The sequence below is a fragment of the Acanthisitta chloris genome, unplaced genomic scaffold (assembly GCF_000695815.1).
Source record: "Acanthisitta chloris isolate BGI_N310 unplaced genomic scaffold, ASM69581v1 scaffold44335, whole genome shotgun sequence".
Taxonomy (NCBI): domain Eukaryota; kingdom Metazoa; phylum Chordata; class Aves; order Passeriformes; family Acanthisittidae; genus Acanthisitta; species Acanthisitta chloris.
In genome coordinates, this window is record NW_008676224.1 from 20,590 (window position 1) to 41,207 (window position 20,618).

At 35.5% G+C, this 20,618-nt stretch overlaps 1 protein-coding gene across 1 annotated transcript in view; it reads left to right on the plus strand.

The window, feature by feature from the left end:
- The window catches only part of LOC103803467 (dnaJ homolog subfamily C member 1-like), a gene marked incomplete at its 3' end in the record, with an annotated part of 29,512 nt that overhangs the window by 1,219 nt on the left and 7,675 nt on the right, over nt 1-20,618 (plus strand). The window contains exons 3-7 of the mRNA XM_009076024.1: nt 96-142; nt 6,481-6,646; nt 7,816-7,913; nt 8,966-9,059; nt 18,556-18,646. Coding sequence (XP_009074272.1) covers nt 96-142; nt 6,481-6,646; nt 7,816-7,913; nt 8,966-9,059; nt 18,556-18,646 — 496 coding nt within the window. The remainder of the gene's footprint in view (nt 1-95; nt 143-6,480; nt 6,647-7,815; nt 7,914-8,965; nt 9,060-18,555; nt 18,647-20,618) is intronic.

A 20,618-nucleotide genomic window follows, 5' to 3' on the forward strand; every position in this document is an offset into this window, starting at 1 on the left:
TTGGTAAATGTAAATGTGATACTACTACTCAAACTTTATAAACTCAATCATAAAGTAAAATCATTTTGTGTGTGTTTTTTTGGGTTTTGTTTTAGTTGGTGGCCATCTATGAGGTTTTAAAGGATGAAGAAAGGAGACAGAGGTGAGTAAATTTGGTTCTTAAAGCATTCATTACCAGGGCTATATTCAAGCCCTATTTGTAATTGTAAGACTTCAGATGATTTTTTTTGCATAATTTAAATTTGTAATTCTTATGTAGATGTTTAAATTAAAAATTGTATGTGGCTTAGAGAAGGTGGTATTTTTGTGACATACTGGGTTTTTTCTCCTTTAAAACTAGTATTTGAAAGAACTTAAAAAAGCTAGCTGTTATTTTGAGCCTTTTTTTTGATACTTAATGATTATATCAGTTTTTTGCTCAGTTGTGTCATTTATCATTGCTTGTTTGATTAAAAACTGTGGTTAAAAAATATTGGCCAGTGATTCAACTGCCAGTTGCACTTCTCTGTATCAATAAAAGGTTTGTTGCCTGATTCTAAGGGATTATTTCCAGTGTGTGTCTTGTTCAGCATTGTTTTCTCTTGCTTGGTTCGTAGGGTTTTTTCCTTTCAGATGTGTTGTCTCTAATCCTGTAAACACTGATATACATTTTTAAAATAAATGCTAGTTGTCCTTGCTGCTTCAGGAGCAGTTCCAGCTGTACCTGAAAGGGATAGGATTAAGAACTGAAAACCTGGGGCTGATCTGCTTTCTGGAAGACTAGTTTGAACTTTTGGTTTTTTAAGCAAATAGCTATTTCAACTATTGATGATCAGGAAAAGCAAGACACTGAAAAAGTTTTGCTTTTGGGTTGGAGTTTTAGAAAATCATCTTTCAGCTTACAGGTCCTTAAATAAAGCTTCATGAGATGTTTCTTGAAGGGATTTTGGCTTTGTAGATGTCTTGGCAGGAGTCCAGGGTTTATAGTACAGATTATCTACTTTTTGATAATCCTCTCTTCAAGTGTCATGAAAATGTACTTCGTAGAAACACTTTTGGAAATTTATGGGTTTTTTATTTCATCCCTTTAAATAGAATTTCATTGTGAAGTTGTACTCAAGGAAAGTTTAAAAAATTGTTAGTTAAGTGATTTCAGACCACCGAAAGTGAGTTATCGCCAAAATCTTCCCAATTTTTTGTGTATAGCATTGTTTACATTCACTTTGGGATGTTGCCTCTGGAATGTATTCCTAGAGGTTCCGTGATGGAACTTTCCTTACAGCTGTTATAAGAGATTTTTGCATGGAACTGTGATGCAGTAGCTTCTAAAAATTATGGTTTAAGCCTTGCTTGCATTACAAACGTGACTAACTTCCCCAGCTATCGTTAATTAGTGCAGCAATGATTACAAACGAGAAGTTAAAGCAGCAGTAGATTGTTCTAGCTTAGATTGATTTAATTGTTAGTTACTTAATTTGTCCATAGACAATGTCATGTTTTTCTTGCACAGTGTAGATGTATGGTTGATACTGATTCTATAGTTTATTCAACTATAAATGTATATAATAAAAGTGTAGTAGGTTAAATAGTGTTTACCTTCAGGAAATTTTCTGGAAATAATATGCAGAGTTTAGACATTATCTGTAGAGCAGAGCCATATGATCTCATTGCTTTGGGAAAACCTGTGTTGATTAGGTTTATTTCACAGTCTAATGATAAAGTTTCAGCTGAACTCGTAAAGGGATTGCAGCCTGTCCTGTGTCTGGTAAGGCATTGTTGTAGCACATCTCTAGTGCAAGTCTTGAGTGTGACAGGAGCTTCTCCCCCAGCAGTGTTCTCTGTGGGAGGGTAACTCCGAGGGTTTCTTGCCCAAAGGGAAGGGAAGTTGTTGCTTTTGAGAATCTTTCGATTTTAAATGTTGATATTTGGTTATGCTCTGTGTGAAGTGATGGACCTGGTGGAAGACCCTCAAAGTTCACTGTCATGCCCATACACTGGGGAGAAACTGTGCTGCAGCCTTTGTCTCCCAGGGCTTATTAGCTCCATTTTATCCTCATTCCAGAGACATTGACTTGGATTTGCTGTAACAAGGCTTTCTGCCAAATTTCTTTTTGTGGGCTTTTTTTTTTCCCCTCCCGACGTGAAGACCTGCTGGGCATGAGGTGGAAATTACTTCCATTTCTTGCAAATCAGTTGGTGAGGAATTTTGGCAGTTCAGCTGGGAATCCCTTCGCAATTGCACACCTAAATGGTTTGGGGCATGGGTTTACAGCACGGAGAGGAGAGCAAGCTGCAGGCTGCAACTCCTGTGCAGGGAAATCAGCTGTGTCTGCCTCTTCCTGTGCATCTCAAAAGTGATGTAATCCAGCATCAGTCCTGCTGTGTGTACAGAGAAGGGAAGCAGCAAAGTCAGGAATAAGGTCCTGCACTATTTGAGAGTGTGATGAACTCACTTTGAAGCAATAAAACTCTTCCTCCATGTCTGGTCAGTGTCAGAGGTGTTAATTGTTTGTGTGGGTACCGAAACAGGGTTCTAAAAAGACAGATCTGTTGGCCAGCTGTGTGTAATTATTTCTCTTAAAACATTTGTGTTTCTCGTATTTATCAGTGACTTTTCCTTTAACTGATGGCAGAAGCTCTCTTCAAATATTGTAGTTCCTCTACTGATAATTTTAGTACTGGGCTTTAAAATGTGGTTTGCTTTTTTGAGAAAGTTACTCATGAAGTATACTAATATCCTTAGTAGTACTACAGAATATAGTAATGTCATCATCTCAGTCCCTTTCTTTTGCACACTTTGAGTGACACATCATCAAAGCCTTCAGATATTCTAACGATAAACATAGATGAGCATTGTTTAATGTAGCACTGTTTAACATGAAGTTAAACATACATGCAGCAGAACATATTTTATGTTTTGTATACACACTCCAGAGTGTGAAATTCCACAGAAAAGTTTGTCTTCGGGGTATGTAGAGTTAGATGCATTTCCTGAAATGCACTTTAGACTTTGATTTATTGGTAAATCAACTTGACAGTGATAAATTTTATTAGCCTTTGATTATTTTGAATATATGAAAAAAGAGAGAATTTTATGCACTCCTGTTAGTTGTAATTAGGAAAAAAAGTCTTAGATTCTAATTTCATCATTTCTTACCATTTTAAGGAGCTTTTTTTACCTACCAGGCTTATCCTCTGTGACAATGTGAGCTTGATTACAGGAAGCATTTGCAAAGGAATCAAGGTATACTTGTTTAGAGTAAGAAAGATGTTTATCTTAGTTCTCATTATAATTAAATGTCTGTATTCATGGGTATAAATTGTTCTGGCTGATGTTGCACTGGAGGTCTTTGACAGCTTAAGGAGAAAAGGTTCCCCCAGATAAAAAATGCCAGTGCAATCTTCCTGTAGTTCAGAACAGATCTCATGAATTCAAGTTTATAGTATATAAACTGTATCCGATCTCTGAAATTCTTAGAAATCTGAAGTGCAGTTGCTTTCTTAAAGGGAAAAGTAAATTATAATTATATTAAAGTAGATGTTGCTGTAATTAGTTACTGCAGTTAATGGATTTTTTCCTTGCAATGTAATTGATTCCCAAAGAGTTCTAAAAGCTATTTCATGTAACTTTACAGAAGAAAGAAATTTTCATAATCTTGCAATTTGTTAATACAAAACTAACAAGTCATGTATAGAATTCTGAGTTTTAAGATACATATTCAACGTAGTTCTAAATGGGGATGTTTTGTTTCTGTACTGGTGCTCTGGAGTTTTTGTAGCTTGTAGACTGCTACATTTAGGAGATGTCAAAAATTTGCTTTATTTTGTGTATGTGTGTTTGAGGGAAAAATGCTGCAGATGTATCTTTTCTTTTCAGCTTGTTTTTTTTTATCTTTTCTTAACACAGTTACCATTAATATATGTTGCCAAAAGAATGCTTTGTAATTAAATTGTGTAGTTCTAGATCCACATGAATTAACTGTCTTTCATTGTTAATATAAGTTTCTATAATAAAATTCTTTAATGAGAAACTTGCTTTCAATTAAAACACATGCTAAATTTGAAAAATCAAGATTTTAAAATGATGGGAAGCTTCTGAGGTTTTTCAGTAGGATCATTTTCCAGTTGAAAACCTAAAAATCATTGATATCTTTATTTTTCAAATACGGAGCTTAATTACTATTGAAAGCAGTGATTTATCTTTTAACAGTATATATTCTAAAAAGTGGGTTATAATAGAAGCTATCTTCCCTTCAAATGGCCAGTCGTGTGAGCCATAATGCTCATTGATAGGAAAATCAATAGAGCATTGATTCTGGGACTTAATCCTTGGAGACTGTTGTTGGGAACAGCAGCCACAGCCTGGTAAATACAGAGTGCTGGTTAAAGTGCTTAATGCAAGAGACTCTGCTGTCTTCATTTATTTTATTTCTGAGCAGATGATTTATAATACAACGTGGTTGCCAAACATTAGTTTGAGGTCTGGGTTTGCATATTGCTATATTGTTGCCATCAGCATATATCGACCTTATTTAATTAGCAGCCACTTGTTCAGTACATCAATTAACAACCCTTAGCGTATAAGAAAGGCAATTGCTTAATACCTTTATCGTAGTATTAAAAAAATTGTGATTCTACATGTGTTTCTCTGAAGCTTTTTGAAGGAAGAACAAGGTTTCACCTAAATGTTATCAACCTAATTTGTTTTTAAAATGGTTTTGTTTCTGAAATACTCTCTTCTGTTCTCACTAAAATCTTTTGTAAATGCATTCTTTTTTAAATGCTAAAACTTACACTTATTTCCTAAATAAAAGTTAAGGGGAAGTTTTCGTTTTGAAATAACAGCCTAAGTAATTTTTCCAAACAGAGTTTATGTTAAGGCATCAGTAGTTAATTTGTTCTGACTTACTGGGAAAGGAAAGAAGTTATTAGTTCAAATTTTGCGATAATGGATATTAGTCTTAGTCTCCTCATAGCTGTCAAGGAAGATACAATTTTGTAAAGTGAATTTTACTTCTGGTAGTATTCAAAATGCAGCAGAATCCTGAGGTGTTAAACCTTTTGCATAGAAATAACAGTATCAGCTGGAACAAATGTTTTATCAGAAGTCATCTTTTCTAGAGATGCACTGAATTAAAGTATATATTTAATTGAAAACTGCTGCCTCTTTTTCTGCTTAAAAAATGAATTTACTTGTGGAAAATTTTTTTTAGTACATCTCCGAGGTATCAATTTAATAACTATCAAAGTAGCTAGTGCAGTTGTTGCATTTAAATTGATTTACATGTCAAGACTGGCAGTTTAGCAGCTGCGCTATTATTCCTGGATTGGTCAATTTACTTGAGAAAAACCTACTACTGAGTTCTACTGACCTGCATGACAATATAGGCCCTATTTCTATTCCTGTAATTAGGCCTGCAACTAACTCAGAATATTTTTAATTAAAATATTTTGGTCAATGTGTTGCACCAAATTAGGCCTTTCAGTGCAGATTTAATTCTGGAAATGGTGTGATTAGAATATATAATGAGTCGTGTTCAATTTAAGATTAACAGGTTGTGCATCTGGAACATACAGGTTTTTGAGTTTACTGTAGAGATTTTTTTTTTTGGTTTGAAACTTTGCTCTGGAAAGTTAATCTAAAAAAATCTGGTTTGCATATCTGTGGTTTGTTCTTTTTAAAATTGATGATCTACTGTGAATAAAAGACCCCCCAGACATTATTTCGAGACATTTGTGTGAAGAAAACGGACAAATTGTCACAAAATGGTTTCTGTACAGTTAGTAGTGTTAGTCAAATTAAGCAGTTTTAAAATAGATTGATTTTGGAGACAGCTCTTCAAATACAAGATCAAAAAGTGGTGAACTTGGTTTTCCAAGATCGATATCAAGCCTCTAATTTAAACTCTTACCTTACCCAGAATGGGTGTTAAGTCCAGCAGGTTTTTACCTAACAGATACTGTGTTACAAAAAAAAAAAAAAGCAAAGATGCTTCTCCCCTCCCCCCAGCACTTGTGCTTTTGGTTTGTTAAAGAAAAAAGGATTTCTAGTGTTTGAGACGTTTATCCTTTGCTGCGTATTTAGCAGTTAGTGGGTTGTTATTTACTTGGGTCAGGGAGACCTGCCCACTGATTACTGGGCAGGTAGAACACAGCTGCATTTCTGGAAGTCTTTTATTTCAGGAGTGAATGAACTTGTGGGTGAGGAGAGGGCGTTGCAGGAACATTCAGGTTACTTCTGTTTTTTCCCCCTCAAAAGTCTGGGTACATGTCCACAGTGTTCGGTTCTGGGTTCAGTTGGTTTCCAGGTTCGAGCCTTGCCCCACCAGCAGAACACGACATTTCTCTCTCAAAAAATTGTTAAAAAAAAAAAATCACTAAATGATCTTTTGTGTGTGTGTTATTCAAGTGCTCTGTGGATTATCTTTTGTTTTATAATTGGGTGGTTTGGCTTATTTCGTTTTTAGCTCTCCATGAAACTTGTTATATTTGCTACTGTAGGTATGATGATATTCTGATCAATGGACTACCAGATTGGCGACAGCCTGTGTTCTACTACAGGAGGGTGAGAAAAATGAGCAATGCTGAGCTGGCATTACTCCTGTTCATTATACTCACAGTGGGTCATTATGCTGTGGTTTGGTCCATCTACCTGGAAAAACAGCTGGTAAGTATTGGTAATAAATCAAAGTTGCTTCAATTATTACTATTGAGTTTCCTGCAGATGTTTGCATATTATTGAGATCTCTACCACTTGCCCTGGTTTGAATTTGGATTTTTTTAAAAAATATTTTCAAAGGATTATATTTTAAATGGTGATAATTACCAAATGCGATATTCAACATCTCAGAAATAGTCATCTAAATACTACTTGATTTTTCTAGAATTGGTGATAAATTGCAGAAGATGGTTCTTTGGGTTTTTAACTCTTTGGGTTTTTAACTCTTTGGGGTTTTAACCAAAGAGGAAGACTCTTTGGGTACTCTTTGGGGTTTTAACCAAAGAGGAAGAAAAACTTCTATCAGTTGTTGATGCAGAATCATATGCGACTGTAATCATGTCTATGGCTCTCCTAAATGGTGTTTAAAAATAATCAGGTTTTATTCATTTAGAAGTCATTCTTGCTTTGCCTTTGTTCCTTGCGAAATGCTTTTTTGTTTCGGGGTTTTGTTTAACAGGGTGGGCACTGGTGTTTTAACCAAAGAGGAAGAAAAACTTCTATCAGTTGTTGATGCAGAATCATATGCGACTGTAATCATGTCTATGGCTCTCCTAAATGGTGTTTAAAAATAATCAGGTTTTATTCATTTAGAAGTCATTCTTGCTTTGCCTTTGTTCCTTGCGAAATGCTTTTTTGTTTCGGGGTTTTGTTTAACAGGGTGGGCACTGGTAAGCAGTATAAACTGCACTTTTTTCCATAATTCTGTTTTTTGTCATATAAAAGTCTATTGCACTTAGTAGACTAGGAAAAAAACCCTAAGCATAACTTGAAAAATATTCATACATTAGCATCTATTTACTTTTTTTTTATTTTCCACTGCATTATTGAAGTTGATGAATGAGAAAGGAGGCAAGTTGAATGCTTTCTCCTCTTAGAAAACTTTGATTGCTATGGAGATACACATGAGTGACAGAACTGGACTTCATGTGTGTTTAAAGACTGGATACCATGGCAACAGTTATTGTTAAGATAGATCATTTTACTTAATCATGTAGGACCCCGGATACATTTGCATAAATGCTACTCTACTGTTTACCCTTCACAGAAGAGTCCCAGTAACATTTGTGGTTTACATGCTAATGATAACCTGTAACCGTAGTTCTTTCTGCATCAAGGATGAACTGCTCAGCAGAAAAAAGAGGGAGAAGAAGAAAAAAACAGGCAGCAGGAGTACAGATGAAGCCAAACTTGCTGCTCTAGACAAAAATGAAAGGTGGGAAGGAGCTCTCGTTTTCTGCATTTTCAAGCATTTTATCAGCTACCGATTTAGTTCTACCATTTTCTCTTTGCATCTTTTTGAAATATTTTAGGAGAAAAATAGCTGTATTTGTAGTAACAGCCATTGCTGATACGAAGTATGCCAGTTTAGATGTGTTTTCAGGTTTTGATTTGTAAATAAACATACGGTGTTTATTCAGCAGATCAACAATAATTGAAAGATTAAGGCTGAATTAATGGTGTCTGGCTTATAAAAGGGTATTGTTTCAAACAGGTTGATTTTAGAAGATTTTGCAACTTTTTCAATTTTAAATGTTTTTGCTTTGATTACGATTAGCAATTTTCAATTTATCTGAGCTTTAGTTTATTACTGTACCAAGCCAGGAGCTTTTATGGGGTTTTAATGCTTGTCTGATTAAATGCTTTCTATCTGATTAACTTAAAGACAAGTGTGTTGGTAAAGGCTTCTAACACATTGTTTGTCAAGGAACACGTTGGGAAATAGTGACTTTCAGGACACTCCAAAAGATACCACCATTTCTTCTATTGATTCATAGAAAGAAATAAAGGGTTTAAATAGTTCCCACAGCAGGGGCATGAGCTGGATCAATGCAGGATGGGGATCAGAGACCATTCTGCCTGTCGTCTTTCCTGATGACATCAGTGAGTAATGCTCCAGTGAACTGCAAATGACATTAATTTTTATGTATTGTTTTGTTTATGCTACAGTCTTCATATCTGGTTGTCAGCACTTGTGAACACTTGGTTGAGGCTTGAGGGGATTTTTTTTAAACGGGAGTGATTATGTGGCTTATGAATTTATTTTCTTGAAGAAAAGCCCTTTCTAGGAGATCAAAATACAGCAATGATTCGAAGTTAGCTGTTACATATTGTTAATTAAATATTCAACATGCATTTTTGATATTATGTAGTTAGACATTTTTATGGGAGTTGACAAGTGCTAATAATCTTAAAGAATAATGGGAAAGTTCTGGCTTTGAGGCTGTGTGGCAATAATGAAAACCCTACAATTTTATTTGTCTGCAGGGTACTGGACAAACCACAATGGCATGACTTACTTCCATGCAAGCTGGGAATATGGTTCTGTCTCACTGTGAAAGCTTTACCTCAGCTGTTCCAGGTAACAGGAATGATTCTAAACTGTATTTTACTTTATTTATCTTGATGGTGATGTGTAGCACTCATTCTTAATTAATACTTTGGCTCAAGCACATACCATAGAGAGAGATATATACATATATATAGAAATTAGTCTTTGGAGGCAACTTTAGTATAATGAGTTCATGGAAATATGAATGTATTTTAAATGGATATTAATCTTAACATGCTAGGGAATTCAGAAGCAGTTCCTGTCAGGCAAAACTGCAAGAATAAGTGATGGGAGAGGGATGATATATATCCACCTGGTTAGGAATAGCAATGTTTTTAGGTGATGTTATCAAGTGTACTTCTATCTCAAATCAGTAAATTCTATATTTTTATAGCAAATTTTAATATGCCATTTAAATTTGGGGTAACAGTGAAATTTCTGATTAAGTTTCCTTTCTTTAAGTCACTGGATAATGATATAAATTGATACCTGAAATTACTAAGATAGAGTAACAAGGTTATGGTTGTAATTTATAAACATCAGTGTGGCAGACTTACTCATAGTTGTGGTTTTTAATCTGATACTATAAACTGTAAAATGTAGCTGGTATTCAACCAATGTAAGTATTGCCTGTCCAGTTGTCAGAAAAACTTGTTTAGTATCACCTACTTTTTCTTTTCATTTCCCTTGAATGCACGTTTTTGTTTCTAATACTCTTGTCTCTGCTGATATGGATCAGGGAATGCAAGGTGGATTTTGCTTTGGTTTGCAGAAATATTTAATATTAATTTAAAAGGATAAGTCGTATAAATGGCATCAATGTTCAGTTTTTGTGTCCAAGCTGGAAAAAGTTCATAATTCCTAGTCTGTTAGCAAAAGCCTTGTAGAAGTTATAAATGCAATAAAGTCTAGTGTTTCAGCAACCATTTTTATAGCCTTTAACTTTCCCTGCAAAGAGATTCAGAAGTTAATATATCTTCCTCTTTTAAAAAATTTCGTCAGAACTGTGTGGCTATTTTATGAAAGAAACTTTTCTTTCTGCAAGCTTGTAAAGCAAATTGATGATGCTTAATCAACTGTTGTGTCCAAACTAAGTTTTGATGTTCATCCTTCATTGAGGTGAGTCAGATAGAAAATAATCAAGGTCTGCGAACTGTGTTGCTGCATTTTTTAAACTTTATTTGTAATTAGACTACTTTCCCTTTTGCCTTAATTGCAAAATATTAAAAGATTACAGAACATACTAAGATTAATGAATGTTTTAAAATTAGGCCTTCATATGGGCGTATAATTTTTATGATAGTAAGATAGAGTGTTAAGTCAGTAAAGCAAGTTTTAAATTTGCTGTTAAAAAGCAGCTCCTGTATCTGTCTGAATAGGCAGAAAAGATGAATACAGCAAAAGTGTTTTGTGCTTTGTAGGACCTAGCTCTTCTTTGGATTCTAGATCCATTAAACTAATAGCAGTGGGGAAAAAAGCTGGCAAATAATTCCTGGAAAACTGGAAAACATTTAGCAGGGGTTTGGTGGTAGGAGAAGCACAATGTAGAGGAACCCAGAGCTTTGAAGCAAGGAGGAAGCAAAGTTATGGGGTTTTAGAGTAAATTGCCCTATATGTAAATTACACTACTGCTTACCTTCAGGGTTTGTTTTGTTGTTGTGTAACATAACCTGCTAATTATGGAAGTTCAATTGCAATAAACTATAAGCAATATTGAATCCGCAGAATATTCAGGACTTCAGGTGACTGAAAGAAATTACTGTAACTTACTAGTTAACAATACTTAAAGAAATATTTCCTCTTGTGAGGAGCATAAGAGCAGCAGTGTCCTCATGTTGCAGATGTTTTCTGAAATGACAGTTGAAAAGATACCTGGAATGTTTTAGCTAGCTGAACAGAGACCTCTGGGTTGGTTTTGAGTTACATTTAACATTTTGGCAAGTTGTGCATTAATTGCAATTACCAATATGTAGCAAAAAATTAGCTGTACTTGTGTGGTTATACCCTGGTACAGAGATTCTGTTCTGGATATAAGTGCTTTTCTCTTCAATATTGCACTGACATAGGCTTGAGATCTCAGGGTATTTCATGCTTTTAATATAAGTAGAATCACTAGGGCAGTTTCTCTAGAAGACAAAGGATTCTGCGGATACTGAGTACTGTTATATGTGCAGGTTATATGTGCTAATTATTTAACAAGGTGTTACAGTGGTTGACATCAGGATGGATGCTACAGATTTGAGTTGTTTCTTGCCTTAATCTAAATTATTTCCTCACTCATTTAAGAACCAACGTATTGTTTTCAAACCTGGCTGTCATTCACCTGTGACTGATGCAATTGTAGATGAACTTCTGAAAATGCATCCATATTTAAGTGAACCCTGTTTGGGACAGAAAAGTGTAAGAGTTAGCGGTACTTTTAGTTGTGTGCTGCTTTTGCCATTACAGTTTTCAAAGCCTTGCCAGGGAAACAGCTGAGCTGTTTCTTCAAATTAAGAAAGCAAACCCACTTGCCTATGTACACAAGTTCTTCCTCAGAGGAGACTTTATTTAAAAAAAAACAACCCCAAACCAAACCAAACACAAAACCAAACCAAGAACAACAACAAAACCAAATAAAGCCTCAATAAAACAAAAACCACAAGGAGAGGTCATCTTAAACTTTTGTCAGTTCTTGTATTGATTCCTTTTGCCTAGCATCCATCTCTCCCTGCATTAATGTGAATATTCTACTTAGAACAGCTCTGTCTGAGGATTCAGGTTGCTGAGCTTCTGCCCATGGCTGGCTCTCATTTATCCAATTGAGTGTCTTTCTCCTACTTCCCTTCCTCCAAAATGTCAGATTTCAGGAGGAGGCACTTAAAATAATTAAGGTGGGCCTTCACTGAAGAAAAATGCTTTGTTTGCATGCCCTTGTGATGGCCTGTGCCATTTTATCGTAGTATGCATTTTACTGGAAGAAAAACTAGAAGAAAAATGTGTGAGAGGAGGATGAGATAAACTAAGAAAATGAGTGGGTTTTTTTAAAATGTTGACAATTGCGAGAGAAACTACATAGGTTTTTCTAACCACATGTTTAGTTTAGTTAAATTTAGGGAGGAATGCAGCATCTTTAAGCTTGTTTGAAGAAGCAAAGGTAGAAGAATAGATAAAATTTATTATGAATGAAATATCTGTGCTGTGAAAGAAACAATAAGTGGAATGTAAATTACGTTGACTATTACCAACTTTAATTCTTATAATGTAGACTAAGAAAGATAGAAAAAGAATGAAAATTGTTTCTAAGGTCATTCATAGTTAACTCTTTTGTGAGAATGACTATGTATTTGTGAGAGGGCTATGTATTTAAAAAAATAAATAGAAGTAGTAGTAGTGAGGGGGAAGCTCCACAAAAACTCAATTAGAATGCTTATTGGAACAGAAATTTCTTGTTAGAAAGAAATAAACCAGCTAAATGTAGTGTGCAAGAATGTCAGTTCAAATGGTGTATGCAATATGGAACAGACAGTCATGTTAAGTGTACTTCTCTTTTGTGGGAGAACTGTCATAAGTCAACTGCAGTTTATTCCAAAAACAGCTGACTAGAGTTTTTTCTTTGGATGTGCAGACATACAGCTTCAGAAAAGTGGTCTTTTTCTTTAAAATGTTATTAATTATTCTTCACAAAATGCTTCCTTCAGAAAATGGGAGATAGGAGTGTTTGGTAGTGTTCCTGTCAACTACTTGCCCACCACACTGATGTGGTGAAGTTTGGCAATGAATATCTTTATTTTCACACCAACTAAAGCATGAGTCTGCTGCTGTCCTGAGGCTAATGAAGCAGAATGCATTTTTGCTTGTTTCATACAGAAATGGATTCTTGTTAAGAAAATAAAGTGTCCTCTTCTGTCTGTGATCCTGTAGGTGTAGTGCACAGAGCCTCGCTCTGAGCTGTCGGGAGACCTTCTGGTGGCTCTCCAGTAATGAGAAGGTAGTTTGAGCTCTATATGTAGTGCCACTGGGTATAACGTAGTGAGATTATCAACAAAGCTTTCACTTACAATTGAAACTTGTGTTTATAAAGACCTTTGTGTAGCACAAAGTGAATTAAAACAAAAAGGCCATTAATTTATTTTTATGTAGACTATCAGATGGTAATTACTGTAGCTGATTTAGTAGCCTGGAATAGATTCCAACCAGTGACCCAGAGGTGTATAATTTCTTGGCATTTTTTCCTCAGGTTTTCTTTTAATCCATGATCACAATTCAACATCTGTTTAGAGATGGTTCGGCTTTGGCCTTAAACAGATTGGCAATATGTCATTAAACTCAAGAGGCTTTGCCAGCAGGGCATCTCCTTTGGCAAGTTAGGTTTTATGCAAGGTTTGATGAGGTCAGCAAATGTCTTTCAGAGTTGTTTTTGTCTTTACATATGGCTTTATATAAAATTGTGTGAGATTAAAGTAAAATTTATTGCATTTAATAATGTACGTCTTAAAAAGGACAGATTTTAAAAAGAGGATTTGTTTGAGTCAGTAAGGTTAAATATCTCTTTATTTCCCAGTTTCACAGAGTCTTACCATGTTCCAACTTACTGTCCAGCATCAATATTGATGTAATTTGTAGGAAGTGAGCAATTGCAGGATTTGTGGCACGAGTGATTGCCCATTTGCTCTGTTTCTTGCTATTTTGCAGCTGTTGGGAGAACCAAAGTAGGGATGAAGCTCTTGACCCTGAGGTCAATTAGAAGCTTAGAAGCAGGTCAGAGGAGAGAGGATGGTAAAACAAGTATTCTGGGTGTATGCAAGTGAGCAAAAGTCATTTGTGTCTAACAGGGAACTGTTTGAGACTCTAGATACAAAATGTGCTGCACAGTAGACAGGACACTAAAGAAATTTGCTTTTAATTGCCTGCTGTGCTGTGGCAGCATCTCCACATCACTTACTGTGTGTCTCCATGTCCTAGCACACGTGGACAAGGAGACATTGCACTCAGCCAGTGGTGCTGGTCTGTTGTGGTTTGAGGCTTCGTGGGGTGCAGATGGGGCCCAGGGAAGCCTTGCAGCACTGGCCTGGTGCTCCCAAGACTTGGGAACCACAGGCAGAAGGGCCTTGCCACACCTGGTATTGTTCCAAGGTCAAAACATGATTTTCTGATTAGAAAGGAAGAAGTAATGTAAGTCCTCTTTGTTTACTAGGCTGCCTTTGGGTAAAGATGTAAAAATGCCAAAGAGAAATGTAAATCATAATGTTCAACTCTCTTTTTTAAACATTATTTCTTACCATAACACATTGATATTACTAGTTTAGAAACCCATCCAAAGAGTATTTTTGCTGTGATATAATGGCTGGTGTTTTTATTGCATAGAAATAGCAAATTGAAGGTCGGATGTTACAGTAAATTTAATTGAACTCTTTTTTTTTTTGTCTCTTTTTAATGCAAATTGTACAAGAACACTGTACTCAAAAAGACAAGAAATTGGCTTAGGAACTCCATGCAACTATTTATCTCTAAGTGTATAGATTGATCAAATATAAAGCAGTCTAAAGAAAATTATTTCAATATACTGATTTTAAGTATGGTTGTGGGAAGGTTTTCAGTGCCCCCTCAGTAAATTCTGAGGGGATGTATTTTGTTTGATCAGTCCCTTACCCAGAGAACTAAAATGTGATGTTGATTCTTATCAGAAAATCGGAAATGAAGATTCTCATGGCAAATACAACAAGTTGTTTCCAATGTTTTGCCTAATCTCCAGTCTTTCTGAGGTACACCAGAAAACCAGGAGGTGTAACTGGAGGGAAAAAGATCCCCAAACCACCATCAAAGACCCAAAAAGCCCACAAAGCATACAAAGCAACAAAACCTCATCACCCTCTCCAAAAGTCAAGGAGAGGCCAAAGTGACTCAGAACTGAAGCTTTTAGTTCTAGAATTAGTACAGTTAGAATAAATACTGTATCTGTTCATTTCAAAACAGCAAACAAACAAGAAACCCCCAAATCCCAACCAAAACCCCAAGCAAACAAAGGAAAAAAATCCCTTCAAAGTCCAGTATCAAGATTTTCTGTATTTCTGCATAACTTAAGCTCAGCTTTGCCTTTGCAATCTCAAATTTATTGAGATGATACTGATATAAAGAAACTGAAATACAAGAATTTTCCAGTATTATTCTTTTTGATTTGTGATTAAAATATTGAAAATACATTGTTTCTTGATTTATATTTTTGTCCTGACACACTCTTAAAAATTTTTTATTAAATATGAGGATAATCACAGGAACATGGCAGTTGAAATATAATTTAGAAATACTAATAGCAGCATTTTGCATTTCCAATACATTTTTTTCATTCATCCTTTTTGCAAAGTGTATGTTTGAAATCACAGTACGATAAACCAGCGTGTATCAGCCCTCTTTTTTATTCTTTTGCTTAACTAATGGCATGTTGCTGCTTTGATGTTGAGAAGAAGTAATGTATTTGTATTGATGTTCTTTTTGAAAACTTCTCAAACTGCTGCAAATGAGAAGGAAATATTTCTGATTAGGTCAGGGGGAGCTTTTAGTTAGAATAGTTCCTAGCTTGGTATCTGTGTGTCTCTTTTCTCCATGTTTTTCCATCCCCAGAAGTACAAAAATGTTGCTGCTCTTATGTTTGTTACCTCATGAAGGTGAAGTATACATCAGGTAGAAAATTTTGATGTTGCACATATTTTGAGCTGTAAAATCATTACTGAATCTTGCAGAAGGAGCATTAGATTGGAAGAGACTATCTGTGTTGTTAGTGTCTTTAGGGACCTAAAATGTTTGTATTGAGACAAAATGCTTGAATTTATTGCTTTAGAAAAGTAAAAAAATCTGAACAGAAATCTATTTTGAAATACTTTTACTATCAAAACTGAATATGCTTGAAAACAAATCTTCCTGTTTAGACTGATACTACTGAAAACTAATGAGAAGTAAATTGAAATGGGTTTATTTATGTTAAGGCAGAAGCTTTCTTCAAAGAACTTCCTATTTGAAACTGTTCTCCTGTTGTTTTTTTCATTTTGACTTACAAGGTCTAATACCCATAAAATTTGTGTCTGTGGCTAAAATCATTACTTAAGTATGTCTTTTAATATCTCTTTGCAACCTGTAGAGCCATATCTTATGTTTTTGTGGGAAGGATTTGGTTTTCAAATCTTTAAAGTGCATTTTGATTAAAGCTTTTTGTTCTGGGTTTTTTTTCTTTTCTTTCTATGTATACATCTGTGTGTACTTCAAAATGTGCAGTTTCCCCTTTTTTTGTTATTATGGTACCAGCCATAATAAAGTTATTGATAAAATAAAAGACTGATGTTGGCTTTGTTACCTGCATATTGCTCCATTTGTAGTGATAATCCATTTTATATCTATAAAGCAACAATACTACCAAATTTCATTTACGTGCTTCCGACTAGTTTTCTTTGTTGTTCAGCTATTGTGTCTCATTTTCATCTGAGCCACATTTCCAATTGTTCTGTGATTGACATGCTGGAGAGATTGACAGTTACCCCCTAGTGCCTGCTGTCTGGAGATCCCACAAGCAATAATGGATTTTACACCAGAATTTAACATCAAATATTGGCTTTCAGTGTCAAATGGGTTAAATTTAAATGCAAGTTAATTGTAGCCATTTGGAAATCATAGCCTCAAACCAAAGCGGTTTTTGGGTATCAGGTTGGCTGAGTCCTGTGTATGCCATGCAGCCCAAACGTCTCAAACTTAGAGCAGAAGTGAGCAATTACACTTATGGCTTTTCCTGTTCCTAAATGATTCAAATAGTCCAAATCTAAAGAATATAAGGAAAGTTTCCATATGTGGGAGGGAATTCATACTTCAGGTAAACCGAAAAGAGAACCAATGCTGATCCTTATTTTCTAATTCAATCTTCTGACATAGAAACTGAATATGTTTCCTCAGAGCCTTCATATCTGGTGTTGATGCTTCTCCTCCTGTACCTACACTTTTTGTTTTAGCCACAATTCTACTAAAGCCACCCAAAAAACCCCTCTTTCCCAACCTCCAAACTGTAAGCATGCAAGATGCTCTCTTCTTTTATGTTCCAGCAGCTAAAGTATTGTAAACTTTTTGAAATTCATTCTATGTACAGTAATTTCCTACCTAAACCTGGCAAAGAAATGTAACTTCCCATTTCCTGCACCCAAGGTAAAGACAAATAGAGCAAGAAGAGGTATTTTGAAGGAGGTGAAACCTTACTAGCTTTGTCAGAGTTGTTCCTCAGGTGTGCTGATTTGATGCAGTATCTCCAAAACATTACAAAGTTCTGCTCAGAGCTGGGTCAGGGTTCCAGTGCTGTGTTCCCACCTTCCTCAGGCTTCTTTGCAGGGGGAGATGCCAGTGTGACATGAAGAATTACTGTTGCATCATAGTGTCTTTTCTGGAAGCAGTGGTTATGGATGACTTCTAGATTAGGTGCAGCAATAATGACTGCTTAACTCAGTTTTTTCTTTTCAAAATTTAAGATTTCTTATGTTAGTAAGACCAGGTTTGGTTTAAATTTATTCAATTACAGTTGAAATTATAAAAAATATTTGCTAGCATTTTACAATACAGTCTGCATTAAAATTCAAATCACTCTTTATATGTAAAAAGTGATGCTGTTAGTGTCATAACAACAAAAATTATTTTTTTACTATAAAGAACTAAAATTAGGGTTATCTAATACTGTAAATTTGATATAATACAATAGATGTTCTGCATGCTTGGAAAAGATAAATAACAATTTTTCTGTTTTAGCATTTCTATTATAGATTCATTATTTTTGAATAAGTATAGAAATCTCTTAAACTGGTAAGTGAGAGTAAGAAAACTCTCCATACTTCTTACTTCAGCAATCTGGTTGTTCTTATTGGAAAACTTTCAATGCAAACCTATAATTACTTGTTCATCAGACTCTGGAAATGTGTCCCTTACTGTGGTGTCTATGACAGGACTTATAGTTTTATCTGTACATTTGCTATAAAGATTTCGTATTAGAACCTAATCCTTGAAGAAAAAAATGTAATATATATATTATTTTCCACACTTTAATAGAAATGTAGAATTTGATTTAAGAAAAATTGGAGGAACGAGTTGGAACACGCAGTTAGTGTTACCTTAATGAGTTCACACTAAGGTGGCTGCTGCCCTAACAGTTGCCTTTGTTTGTCCCTACACAGTAAATTAAAAACTAATTAAAAACTTTTCTTTCTCCCTTGAACTTCCAGATTGCTGATGTGAGCAAAGTGGGTACATGGCCTCTTCCAAAGCTGTAGTTTCTCTAATTATTTTGCTTTTCAGTTTGTCAGTGAGCATCATATTCTATAATGTCAACTCTGTTCCATTTGAACCTTTATTACACAAATTCTACATTTTAAACAAATACTTTCTATACTGAGAATTGATGTAACTCAAGGAAACAAATGTATCTTAAGTTATTTTTGTGAGGTTGATAGAGAACTTAAAACAGAGCCATTGCAATAACTTGTTTGTATAAGGATGCTAATGCCATTGCAACGTTTTCTTAAAGGATGCCAGACAATTATATGTAGAATATAAAGAAACAAAAATGAAGGCGAAAGAAGATGCCCTGGCTAAGGCTGAACTTGAAACAATTCAGAGTGAGTTTTTACCACTGTCTTAATAAACAAAGCTGTAATATGATATACCTTCTACACTGGATGTATATGAGCAAACATTTTTATGATTTTCTAAAATACTTGCTTTATTTATTTCTGTACTGCTGTTAACTTTAAATAAGCTTTTAATTTTGTGGCTAATTTTGCAGGTGTCTGCTGGTTTGTTCCTATAGAAGCATAAAGCTCAAGTGATAGGTGTCTCGTAGCAAGAAGAGCACACTTTGCTAGCAGTGTTGCTTTATGGGAGGGAGAGATCTCAAATGTGTAGATCTTGAAGTATACATTTTGAGAAGTGACCCCTTGGGATTTGGGCATTCTTATATTCTCTTTGTCTGTAAATAGTTTTTAAAATAATATGTCTAATAATTCTTTTGTGGATATTGAGTTGGTTTTTGTGATAGAAAGTGAATGCAATTTGAATTTCCAAGAGCATGGATGCAGACTCCAGAGATGGATTCATGCTATTGTTAAAATAAATGCTTTAAAGTCTTTACACTCTTATAAAAGACCAGTGAAGGCAATTAGCATTTCCCTTAATAAAGCATTCAGAATAATTATAGGTGACTTTTCCTTTTCTTGTTTCAGTTATTTGCTTTTGACAGTGATTAAAACTACCCTCTTCTGAAGACAATTTAAAAAGTTTTTTGTCTATGTTTGTGTGTGCTTGCTTTATTTACTGTACTTAAGTGCATGCTTTTAAGTTCCTTTATCCTGACATGTGCATTGAGTACCCTGTAATAATTTACTAGCTTGGAGTATGCCTAAGCCTTTAGGCTCTTAAAATACAGCTGCATTATTTATTTATATTTGCAAAATAGCTGAATTTTTTTTAATCAGCAAAGAGATCCAGTTTCAGCGCTAATTCCCAACTTATCTGTAGCTGAATCTGTTTTGGGAAAATGGATAACATTCAGCACCTCAGTGAGCATCATGGACCCAGGCCAAATCTAGCAAAATAGTGCATTTAATGCTTGTTAGGGAGGCCTGCCATTATGTTTGAGATACCTACCACAAAATGGGCCCTTGAAAAGGGTCTTGGCTTGGGTTATTAAAAACTTGTTAAATTGTCAGATAGTAATGCATTGCCATTGTTCCAAAAGAGCTGGCATGCTTTCCTCATTGAAATCTGTGAACTACTGTTTTCAAAAGGACCAGTTTTTTGGAAAGAGAAGTGCGAAGGAAAGTATAAAGTCATTAAAATTGTAGTGTGCGTGTTCCTGTGTGTCGCTAACAGGCCACGTGTGAACGTTGTTACTTCCAGTAACAGTGCCCACACTCAGAGGCTCCAGTTTGGCACACTCTCCCCTCCAGGTCATCCCTGACCTCTCACAGAAGCATCACCCTGGCCCTGCCACGTGCGGCGTGACCCCACGTCTGCCAGGTGACCCAGTGCCACTCCTGTGAGCAGGGCCAGACTGCAGCAGTGTCACTGCGTGGCATCCTGCCCTCCCTGGGTAGCCTTGCTGGCAGGGAGCAAGGAGGAGGATTGAGAGTCACCACCTGTAATTAGCAGAGTTTGAAATCTGGCACAGGATTATTTGGTCAGCCGTAGCAGTCTGGGCAGCAGAATGACCTGTCAGCTACCTTTATTTAAAATAAAGAAGACTCCCAAGAGAGGAACAAGAGATGCATCCACATTACTGTAGGCAAAAAAATAATTTTTTCCTGAAGCTTGCATGGAAAACATCTGCCAAATTCGCTTGTTTCACTATGTTGCTCTGCATTGTCACTTCACAATTAGCACAGAAAGGTTGTAAATCACCAAATGTGCATTTTGTTTGCCCCCATTCTTCTTAATTTTAGAGACCATCCTTGGGATGTGGGTTCATAATAACAGTTCCATCTATCTAATTGAGTAAATGTATCTCATGCTGATTAGCAATAGCTGTTTTACGGTGCTTGGTTTTTTTGTGGCCTAATTGCTAGTTTGCCCCTATGTCTGTCTGCTTTCCTG